The following is a 12,459-nucleotide window of genomic DNA, read 5'->3' as shown; positions in this document are numbered from 1 at the left end:
CCATTCCCCCCCGGAAATGTCCGGGAACTTGCAGGTGCTTTGGTGGAAGAGTGGGGTAACATCTCACAGCAAGAACTCGCAAATCTGGTGCAGTCCATGAGGAGATGCACTGCAGTACTTAATGCAGCTGGTGGCCACACCAGATAGTGACTGTTACTTTTGATTTGGACCCCCTTTGTTCAGGGACACATTATTCAATTTCTGTTAGTCACATGTCTGTGGAACTTATTCCGTTTATGTCTCAGTTTTTTAATCTTATGTTCATACAAATATTTACACATGTTAATGCCTAAACAATATTTCCAAGTAAACAATCAAAATGTCTGATAAATCCAATGTTTGATCACAACAAACATTCTATTTTAATATACAAAGGAATAGGCCTATTGGCCATAAACATTTAGGCAGCTTTATGAAACTAAATGTACATTAAAGCCACTAAATACAGGCTGTCAAGTGACAACAAGGATGACTTCAAATAACCGGCACATTAACCTGCTGAACGTGAATGCAAACCGTGTCATATGAACCCTACACAAAATGCACGGTAATAAAGTCATACCTCCTCTGTCCTCGACTTTTCCTGAATAAGTCTATTTAAACACACTGACTGACATTAGAATTTTCGATATAACAATCAAGAGTGTGTTCTAAGCACTTTTAGGAGGACATGTATTTCTTTTTTCCCACGCTGCCTTTCCGTCACCCGACAGTTGACTAACGGCCAATCGAAACTACATTTAAAATTATTTCACACATATAATAAATAATAATAATAATAACAACAACAATAGATGCAGTCTAAAGATCAGATTAAATTCACAAGTCCGATGGGTGACAATATCAGGCTATCAATTGTAATTGTGAATGAAGGATTCAGCACCTAGGATAGCGCCTTAGGGGTGGCTTTGCTCATGATACAGGTAGGCCTATAGTGGAGCTCCATGGTGCTGAATGACCAGCGGAGAAGAAAAACAACAACAATTGCAACAAGTGATATGTAATATATTACTTTCCATGCAACCATATTGTAACTTGACAAGATTCATTTTGTTAAACCTAACAATAGATTACTTTTCTAAGTAATGAATCCCAACACTGATCACGCCATACAAATCCCCAACATTACAATGACGTGTAATGTAGGGGAGTGTAATGTAGGGGACTTGTGTGGCTATATAAACACGACTTGTTTTTTTGGTGTACCCTCAAAAGTGCTTTACGATTGAAAGCCATGCCACATGCTTGACATTTGAACGGCTTCTCTCCAGTATGTATGAGCATATGTCGTTTTCTATCTTTGCTGACATAAAAGCGCTTATCGCACACTGTGCACGGATACGGCCGCTCCCCTGTGTGCCTCCGCAGATGCTCCTGCAGCTCACTCTTCTGCCTACAACCTTTGCCACATTCTGGACACTTGAATGGCCGTTCTCCAGTGTGTGTCCGGGTGTGAATCCTCAATTCAGCCGTAGATTTGAAACCCTTTCCACAGAGGTCACAGAGGAACGGTCTCTCGCCAGTGTGCATTAACATATGCCTTCTTAACCATACCAACTGAAAAAACTTCTTCCCACAGTCTGGGCAGATGAAAGCAGCATCTGTGTGATGCAACATGTGTTGTTTCAATAGCTCTTTTCTCTGGAACCTTTTCCCACAGGTGGAGCAAGCGTGGGGTTTTCCCTCGACATGACTCTTAGAGTGTGATTGCAGTAGTTTTTCACTCCGGAAACCCTTTCCACACTCAGCGCAGAGGAATGGTTTCTCCCCTGTGTGAATTCGCTCGTGAATAGTCAGGGTATACTGTGTTCGGAATAATCGCTGGCACACTGAGCACTGGTAAGGAGTGGACTCATTTCTCTGATGTAAGCGCAGCTCAGTTAACGAAACAAAAGTCTTCTGACAAGAAGGGCAGGGGAACGGTCCCGTAAATTGATGAGTACGACTGTAGTGGCTCTTCAGGTCCATGCCCTGAGAAAAGATCTCGTCACAAAATGTGCACTTCAAGATGTCAGGGCACTTGTTGAGACTTTCCTTTTGGTGTGAAGCAATGTGCCTTACCATTGTAGCTTCAAATTTAAAAGTCTTCTGGCATAGAGGACATGCTTTAGGAATCGTCTTTTTATTAGAGGACTGTGCTGTAGTGGTGGGGGCTTGAGAGATTGGTGGTTCCTGGGTTGCTGTACTGGAAGGCTGAGGAATGTCATTTTTATTTTCCCTTGGAGCCAGTGACCATGCTGGCTTAGTCGCATGTTTGTAAACTCTCTCTAACCGACAACCTCTTTTGCTCTGCTGGTGTCTCTTCCTTTGACTGTGGGATACAAAAGCCATCGAAGCACTGGGACACTTAAAGCGGCTTTTGTCTGGGGCGTGATGGTGAAGAAAGTGGCTTTTCAAACTAGACGTTTGTGAAAACGTTGCATGGCATACAGGGCACGTTTTGGAATAATTTGCGTTTGAAGAAAGTTCTGGAATGATGCGAGCAGGAGGGCTTTTTGATCTCAGCTCCTTCCTTTTTTTGACGGAGTCACTTGTAGGACAACCTCTTTTGTTACTCTGGTGTTTCTTCAAATCACGGAGGAAGGCAAAACCCTTCAGACAAAGAGGACACTTAAAAAGCCTTTTGCCTTTGTGAAATATAATAAGATGGCTTCTCAACATGTATTGAAATTCAAAAGTCTCATGGCATAGGTGGCACGTTTTGGGATCACTACTTGCATTACTGGACTGTCCCGATATCCTGTCATTCTTTCCATGCTGGTGCTCATTGACCTCCTGTCGTTTCGTCATCTCCTCACACTCATTCTGCTGATGTTTTTGGAAGTCGTCCTGGTGGTCAAAGCCTTCCCCACACTGGGTGCACTGGTGAGGGCTCTGCTCGGTGTGAGTTCGCATGTGTGTTGTCAAATCCTTCGCTTCAACAAAACTCTTCCCACATAAGGAGCAAATTTTGGCACGCTTGCTTCTTTTAGGAGACTGCTCAGTGGTATGGGAGTCAGGACCTGGAGCACCGGCTGGTGTTGGAAGAGAGAAGTACCATTGTTAGAAGGTTACAGATGTCACTCTCACCTCTAACTTGAGCCTTGGATATATATATATTTTTTTTATTATGTTTTACTCACCTGTCATGAGACTGTTGTCATCAAGTTGGGTCAGCAGCACTACGGGCTGAAGTTCTAAATCAGGCACGTCTTCAACCACCTGTTGTTTCCTTCCAATATTCATTCTGCCGTCACTTTCATCCCCATTTCTCTCTTCGGTTTGCTCTCCGGGGAGTGCCTTGACTTTCACTTTTCTAGAAGCCCCTTTCTCATGTAGATGCTCCAACTCCACAGAAGGCCCTTCATCCTGATCCGAAGATAGGACTTCGCCATCTGAAACCTTGCCAGTTCCCTTGGAATCAGGCATATCAGGCATGTTGGCGAGAAATGTGTGCAGTTCAGAAAAGAACGGACAGGTCGTTCGGCCACTACTGCTTGGGTTCCTCAGTGCTTGTCTGTAGCTGTGCTTCATGTGCTTCATCTTTGATTGGCACTGCTTCCACGTCCTTTTGATGCCAATGACCTTTAGCCGCTCGGAAACTTCACTGTACGCATGTTTTTTCCGGTAACTTTGCTCCATCATCTGAAGAACCTGTTTGTTTGACCACACGGAGATCAGTGCTTTCGTCCCCTCCAGGGTCCAGGTCCGTGTGTCATTGTCTGCCGAGGTTGTCGAAGACATGTCTTCAATCATCTGTTTGCGACAATGTTTTTTGGGGGGGCTTTTCATCTTGCTGTCACTTTGAGGGATGCAAAATGTTTCATCCTCTTTTTTCTCGTTGGCTTGCTCTCCGGGGAGTGTCTTGCATTTCACTTTTCTGGAAACCATTTTCTCACGTTGAGGCGCCAACTCGACAGCCACAGATGGCCCTTTATCCCGATCCAAAGACATGACTCCTCCATCTGAAACCTTGCCAGTTTCCTTGGACTCCGGCATATCAGGCACCGCGGCAAGAAAATTGTGCAGTTTAGAAAAGAACGGACACGGTCGGCTACTTGGGTTCCTCAGTGTTTCTCTGTAGCGCCACTTCAAGGCTTTTATCTTATTGTGGCACTGCTTGGTTGTCTTTTTGATACCAAGCTCCTTTAGACACTCCGAAATTTCACTGTAAACATGTTTTTTTCTATAGCTTTGCTCCATCTTATGAAGAATCTGTTCGTCCGACCATATAGAGATGAGTGACTTTGTCTCCTCAGGTGTCCAGCAGGTCCATCCAACGTCGTCTGCTGTCATCGATGATGTTGAGGACATGTCTTCTCCGTCTACAATCTCTACCTTTAAAACATCATAAGCCAAGTCATGTCGCAGTCTCTCCTCATAGTCGTTCTCTCCCCATTCCTCTGTTCTTCCATCCACCATTTCCACTGCCTTCTTAACCGTGTCCAAGCTCATCCCTAGCTCATTCTCTACATTATCGTGCTCTATCAAAGTGTCCCTTTCCTTTCTGGATGCACACGTGGATAAAGACTGGCTCTGCGAGCGTGCTTCATCAATGTCCATTTCTATCCTCTCTGAGAGCGAGTGAGACAGTGAAGAGAGGATACAATCATCGGCACCAGATGACGGAGCTGAAACATTGGAAAAAAGATAAATATTTAGTCTGCCTGTGATTGCTACATACATTTTTGGATTTGAATGATATATGCTATGATGATATATGATTCTTGAAGAATAGAACTTAGAAATGCCCCATGAGCTTAGTTCAACTGTCGTAGCCCATCAAAATGAAAATATAGGTTTGTTTTACTCAATTTTATAGCCTCACTTTATAGCCTCAAATCATGGTTAAAACTATCATTTTGGTATGGACGGTCAGTTCTTGTATCCATAGCTTTGTCTATGAGTATGAGAGTGGTTAAATTTTTCCAACTCCATCCCTCAGATGTTTACAAAAATCAATATCTTGAAAATAGAAACAAAGCATAAATTCCCCCCAGAATCCTCGCTGCTTACGCCCACGATTCCTTTCAAAACAAATGGGAGCGTCTCTACAACGGTTACACGTCCAGTGTTGCAGCCCGTTAGCCTCGTTACATTTAAAAACGTCATGAAAAACTTATTTGCCACTGTATGAAAACAGAGGTGGGAAAAAGCCTACCATTAGTGAACAAATGGCCATGGCATCTGTTGTGCTGGAGAAGAGTCTTCAAAGGCTGAGGTTGAGTCACAGAATGTGCACACTCCTTCATCACAGAGGGGGCAGGTCTGAGCCATGATACAGTCTGTGAAGGGGAGGTGGTTTAAAATGAGCAACAAATTAAAATTGACCAAATGACAAAAGTAAGGTATGGTAGACTCCGCAATATAACAACTCAAAAATCGGCCAAGGTTGCCACTATTGGCTCTTCCCAAATTGCATCTACCTGTTGAAAGGTTGGCGTTGGAAGCAACTTCTCCAGCCTGATGAGGAACTCCCACATCAGAGTCTGCAGTGCTGCGTCATACCTGGACCCGAATTCTTCTGGAAAAACATCCTAGAAGAAACATTAAAGTGCATCTGAGTGGTGTGTAACAGATTAAACTAATACCTTAATTGAGTGTGAGGCATCCTATTGACATCATTAATGGCTATACAAGTCTACTCAATATTAGCTAATGCAGGTTGGGGTTCAGCATTACTGAGTAAGCCAGTAACGAGAACTTCGATGGAATAAGACATGGAACAGATTGTGCACACACTGCTGTACAGTTTACCTCTGATTTAAATGTATGTTTAGCAGAAACATTGCTCTCACACCAACCTGGAAGAAGTGTTCCCTCTCAATTGGGTCATCTAGAAGAGTTTGGACGAGTTCCAAGAAGTTTGATTCCGATGCCTCCACCTCTGTATCTATCTACAGCAAGTATACACAACACAGTTAGTAAATTAACCTAGCCAACAGAGCTACAAGGCTTGATCACTTGAGTGGCACTCACCTCCTTTTCTCTATGAGTGATGATGCAGGTCCTCATCCTGCTCAGGTGTGGCTGGATGGTCTCCGGGTCGGCTGAACAATCAGAGCGACACAACTCCAGAACCAGCTGTCAACAACAAACAGGTAACACTGAGGCATTTTAGATGCAAACCAATCCGGCAGTGAGTATGGTAGAAGAATGTTACAGTAAGTGTTAGACAGTATGTAAATGCACTTACAAATGCATATAATATTGAACCTTTACGTATCATCATGCAACCTTATTTTCAATGGTTGCATAGGTAAAGTTATTTTCTCACTTTTGAGTGTGATTGCATTGTTTCTCTATCCCAGGAACAGAAGAGGTTGGTTTTCATAATGTGTCTTGACCCACCTTTGAAACCCTGATGCCCTGGTCAAATTTACATCCAGGACATGACTGAATCATCATTCCTAACACATTACCCATATGGTTTGTTTTCAGACCAATAGCCCCACATTTGAAACCTTGATGATTAATTGGTACACTTATTGATTCCAGGGATGAACGCCTCTGTTGATCTCAAGCCATATTATCGGTGTGGTTTGCTGGTTTCGGAGAAATTCCCAAGACTTTGTGAGATGTGCACATCTGTGAAACGTGTTTGAAATAAAGACGACCTGGAACGTGCCCAGAATTGCGTGTTGACACAGACATAGGGCAGGTTGGCTATCTCCCCGATTTCAGAGCACTCTCGTCTGTGTGCCAGAGGGCAGAATAACTGATGAATTTAACAAACGCTCGACACCCATTGAATATGGCCGGTGTCAGTAAACATCGGGGGGAAAAGCTTGATTAAATTGTTGCCAGCAGCACAGTTACCAATGCTCTGGATAACATGAAAACAGCTTAACCAGCTCTGCTAGCGCAAGTAAAATGGCCAGTGAGGTGTTCTCTCATTTATGTCTGGAAGTAGCTAGCAAGCTAGCTAATGTTAGCCAGTTAGCTTGACTGCCTTTGTGAGGTCACAACTCTTGGATCAACCCTACTCCTAGGCCAGAGCGACCAGTGTGTGTTCGAAACGCTCCGAGAGCAAAACGCTCCAAATTTATAAAACGGACAATTTACAAACGCCCAGAGAGCACTCTGAGCTCTCCCTGGCACTCCAGAGTGAATTTACGAACGCACCCATAATGTGACCCATAGTGCGTCGTGAAGAATCAGGATGGACATGGCTATGAAAAGCGTGCAAAGGCCAGAAAGAAGAGATTGCGTGAAAGAAACGTTCACAAGAAGAAAAAAAAGAGTGTACATTCTCTACAATTTGTTTCAATTTTGGATACAGAAATCCTGTTGATTACTTAGGAAAGAAATTCCACTAATTAACAAGGCACACCTGTTAATTGAAATGCATTTTCATGAAGCTGGTTGCAGTTACTACATGATTCCATGTGTTATTTCATAGTTTTCATGTCTTTACTATTATTCTATAAAGTAGAAAATATAAAAAAATAAAGAAAAACCCTGGAATGAGTAGGTGTGTCCAAACGTTTGACTGGTACCGTACATGACAGAAGATGACACTAAACTTGTTCAGTCAATGAATGGTGGGTATGAAGATCAAAACATTAAGCATTGTGAGAAAATACCTCCCCTGTTTCACCAAACAAAAGTATTACGGTTACCATTTCACACCAGAGCATTCCCCATACTTGGACTATCCCAGAGAAGTGGTAAGTGTGTTGATATAATCTGGTAAGCGGTAATATGTTGGGAATGATGATTGAATAATGTCCTGAATGTAAATTTGGCCACGGTTTCAAATGTGGGTCAAGACATCATGAAAAACGACCTCTTCTGTTCCTGGGACAGAGCACCAATGCAAATAACTAACTGTTCAACTGTGCAACTATTGAATAGAAGGTTGCATGATGGTACATAAGAATTAATCTTATACGCATGTTTTAAGTGCATTTAAACATTGTTAATAACTGGATGTAAATATTGGCTCACTATTTGGCAAACACAGACCAGTTATTGCACTATTTTGACCAATGCGATAACTATTTGTTCATGATTTATAATGCATTTACAAATGACGAAATGTTAATAGCATAATTATAACCCCTTTACAAGTGGAACCGGATTTGTTTTATTTGACCTTTATTTTAACCAGGAGTCCCATTGAGCTCAAGGTCTCTTTCTCAAGGGAGCCCTGCATGCACACAAACGTCACCCTACGTTCTACTTCAGTCACACCCCTCCATCTCTCACCTGCGCTCGCAGCCCCATGATGAGTTGGACTTTCTCTCTGTAACTCATCAGATCAGGGATCATCTCCAACACAGTGGTGGCAAACTCCTCCACCAACCCGTAGTCCATTGTGTCTCTCCGCTGAACAACTTGCCATAGAGCTGCCGACACCAGCCGCAGTGGAGGAACCAAAAGGCGCAGAGACGACAGAGGAAGAGGAAGACCTGGTTGGAAAGAAAACATTTGGTGACGTTCCAGGCCATCTTTTATTGCGATTGCCACATACAGATGATCAGATTTTACACGTCATGGAGTGGTTTTGTTGCTGCGTAGCTAAATGTGGGTGGCGGTAGCCTAGTGGCTAGCCATCTACTGGACAGGTTATGTTCCTACTTCTACACTGGCATAATGAAACAGAAATTAGTTAACTACATTACAAATAATAAAGCCTGCATTTCACTTATAAGTAGCCTACATGCATTTATTTGACACTTCTCAATATAACAACTGACCTATACTGCAATAAATTGAACATAATGAAGCTTTGGTTTTCAGATGTAAGAAAGTTTAAGGCTCCCCACCTTAATTACCAAAAAATATCACAGTAGTGCCTTTCTATTTTCTAAATCCATCCTGAATCCACCCTTCCAGTGAGATCAAGATTATATGGATTTTCTGCATTAAAACCAACCTAACCTAATCCTGATTAAAGGTCAGACTGGATTACCAAATCCGTATTCGGAGGATGAGAATCTTATTTTTCAGTTTTGAAATACCCAACATTTAATCCAATTAGGGCTGTGACTGTCATGGAAGTTTGGATGACTGTAATTGGACAGCCAAATGACCGAGGTCACCATGATAATGGTTCAAAAAACGTTGACCCATATTTTGTCATTGCCTCCGCTCCTGACTGCATGTGCTGCCATAGAAATACAATGGACTCCATGGTCTCCATTCAATTCAATGATGGTGGACTGGCGGCCATTGCAAAGCAGGAAGTAAAATATGTGCTGTGATTTTTGGATTCAACTCAACTGACATTACAAAAAAATTAAATACAGTCCATTGCATGAGCCACATTAGTTAACATCATTTGAATGAACATTCTACATACAAACACTCGATCACTTGCGCACACACACATTTATACTGACTATCTTCATATACGCTGCTGCTACTATGTTAATCATATATCCTGATGCCCACCATACCCCTCTATCTACCTCTATCGATGCAGTATCCCTTCACATTGTAAATATGGTACTGGAACTGACCCTGTATATAGTATGCTTACTTTATCATGTTCTTATTTCTATACCTCACGTGTTTTGTTCGAGCTTGCTTTTTTTGTATTACATTGTTATGATTACTGCATTGTTGGGGTTAGAGCATACAAGAAAGGCATTTTTCACTGCAATTGTGCATGTGATTTGCATGTGTGCATTGCTCTGCTAGAGCAAGTAAAATGGTCAGAGTGAGGTGTTCTCTCTTATGTCTGAAAGTAGTAAGCTAGCCAACTTTAGCCAGGTAGCTTTGGTGTTTCAGCGAAACGCTCCAAATCTGGATTTATGAACTCACCCTAAAACATTGCGAGTGTACCCATGAGTTTACCAGTCAAATTGCCAGGGTTAGAGGTTATATTCCTGTGTGCTGCTGCTGCATTTAGGTCAGGGTAGCCTAGTGGTTAGAGCGTTGGACTAGTAACCGAAAGGTTGCAAGTTCATATCCCCGAGCTGACAAGGTACAAATCTGTCGTTCTTCCCCTGAACAGTCATTGAAAATAGGCAGTCATTGAAAATAAGAATTTGTTCTTAACTGACTTGCCTAGTTAAATAAAGGTAAAAAAAAATGTTTTAAAAAGTTCAGTCAGCCTGCAAATTCTGACCCTATCGTTACACTTGTTTACACTACTGCACTGGGGTCAGAACACAGTCATGGTTAGATTAAAACATTGCGGAACCGGCGTGAGATATGGGTCGGAAAATGTACCTCAATGCAGGGATGGGATGTGCCACTACAATTTTATCTATATCCAAACTGATACATCGAGAGGGTTGAAATTCTGCTAGTTTTTCCAGAAAACATACCTTTTTGCCTTAATGCTAGCTAGCATTAGCCACACCAGCCATTTAGGAATGGCACGTCATGTTGATCAACAAAGGAGCTGATTGGCTGACAATGCCATTCCAAAATGGTTTCAGTGACTACTGCTAGCTAGCATGAGGACGAAAAGGGCAGTTTTTCATAAAATGCTAGCAGTATTTAAATCTTCAACGTATCAGTTTGGATCTAGGTAAAATTTGGAGTACATCCCATCCCTGCATTGAGGTACGTTTTCCAACCGGGCCCTGCTGTTGTGTTTTTGAGCAAGGCACTTAATCCACCCAGGGTTGCTGCATGCACACTGTGCCTCTCAATGTGTGTGTGTCTGGGGTTTTGGGAAAGACAGAGGACGAATTTCCATTCTAACTAATCTTGCCCAACAAATCAAATCTGCAAAGTTGCTTAGGAGCTAGAAGCAGAGCTGCCATGTCTGTCGGCGCCATCTTGCCATAATCGAACCTATATGTGATACCAATTAAGCCTGGGGACAGGTTACATTCTTTACAAACAGCCCAATACAGATGTTTTTTTCACTAATTGGTGAAAATTAGCTAATCAGATCAGCTCTTAAAAAGATCTGATGTAAAAAGATCTGAAGTGATTGGTCAACACCAATGTGGGAAAAATATAACTGTGCTACCTGTCTAAACATAGCCTTAAACTCTTGAAGATTAATATGTTGAGCTGTGTGACAGGGTTTACACAGGCAGCCCAATTTTTATATATTTTTTCCACTAATTGGTCTTTTGACCATTAACATCAGATCTTTACACATCAATATATATATATATATATGAGCTTGTTATGATTGGTCCATTGAAAGAAATATCAGAATTGGGCTGCGAATTCTAGAAATTAATATCGCGCCACATTTCTTTTAAAATAATTGGCTATCCATTTAGTTAAAAAAATATATTGTCAAGTCTGACACTGAAAACTATTAATGTAACCTGATTTTCTTACCATTATCTTCCTCCTCGTCAGTTTCCTTGGACTCAGGCATGTCAGGCATGGCGGCGAGAAATTCGTGCAGTTCAGAAAAGAACGGACACGGTCGGCTACTGCTTGGGTTTCTCAGTGTTTCTCTGTATCTCCACTTCAAGGCCTTAATCTTGTTTTGGCACTGCTTCCACGTCCGTTTGACACCAAGGTATTTTAGCCGATCCGAAATTTCGCTGTAAACATGTTTGTTTCTGTACGTTTGCTCCATCTTCAGAAGAATCTGCTCGTCTGACCATACCGAGATCAGCGCCTTTGTCTCATCCGCGGACCATGTCCATCCGACATCGTCTGCCAATGACATTGTCGATCTAGTTTTTTGATAGTAGTCTACAGCAACTAGTAAACTAGATAATACAAGGTTAATATTAGTGTTAGTAGCTAAGTCCAAAAGCTTTGGGCGACAAAACAAAGTGGTGGACTACTCCCTCTTTGGCTGGTTACTTCGACGTGACGTCATGACGTCATCTACAAGAAAATATGGTCGTTCCCAGATGGGCTGCTTTGCAGTCGTGCTGTGAATCTGAATATTGCCAAATATGTTATAAATAGAAAGTAATACGAACTAACTTGCCGAAGTACGTTTGATTAAAATGTATCAGTAAAACAGTCCAGAAGATGGCATCAATGTCTGCACACTGAGTTAAATTTTATCATAAACGGAAAAAACTCTAGATCAATTTTACTCCACATAGAGAGAAGAATACAAACTCGTCCTCCATCTGGCAAATTTGATTAACGCTTACAAGCAAAAACTTCAACAGGAAGTACCAGTTATGACCTCAATACGGAAGTGGTCTGATGCAACAAAAAAGCTAAATTAGAGGACTGTTTCGCAAGCACAGATTGGAATATGTTCCGGGATTCATGATGGCGTTGAAGAATTAAGCACTTCAGTCAACAGCTTTATCAATAAATACATCTACGACGTTGTCCTCATAGTGACAGATACATAGTTGATTTGCAAATACGAGCACTTTTTGGATATTAAATGCTTTAGAAAATGAAACGTTGAAACTGCTTTTTATCTATCTGAATATTTTCTTCACTCTGTCTGTTGACAAGATAGAATAGTGGCTGAGACCATACTTTGAAAAATATAAAGATTTGTATTGGTTTCCCCAAATATTTTTTATTAACATCAAATCAATACAGAAAGCACATGAGGAATCGCAAGTATATATA

The 12,459-nt window shown here is 41.8% G+C and overlaps 1 protein-coding gene across 1 annotated transcript; it reads right to left on the bottom strand.

Annotated features, from left to right (window-relative positions):
- Positions 1-322: 322 nt before the first annotated feature.
- LOC139392101 (uncharacterized) lies at positions 323-11,802 on the bottom strand. The gene is made up of 8 exons (XM_071139820.1): positions 11,239-11,802; positions 8,191-8,393; positions 5,959-6,063; positions 5,784-5,876; positions 5,406-5,516; positions 5,141-5,264; positions 3,123-4,610; positions 323-3,014 (listed from the first exon to the last, which is right to left on the bottom strand). Exons 1-8 carry the CDS (start codon positions 11,576-11,578, stop codon positions 1,126-1,128), a joined length of 4,353 nt encoding a protein of 1,450 aa, XP_070995921.1. The 5' UTR covers positions 11,579-11,802; the 3' UTR covers positions 323-1,125.
- Positions 11,803-12,459: the final 657 nt, after the last annotated feature.

Source organism: Oncorhynchus clarkii, chromosome 32, assembly GCF_045791955.1.
Source record: "Oncorhynchus clarkii lewisi isolate Uvic-CL-2024 chromosome 32, UVic_Ocla_1.0, whole genome shotgun sequence".
NCBI lineage: Eukaryota > Metazoa > Chordata > Actinopteri > Salmoniformes > Salmonidae > Oncorhynchus > Oncorhynchus clarkii.
The sequence above is the reverse complement of the archived record's forward strand: the minus strand, read 5'-3'. Positions and strand labels throughout refer to the sequence as shown.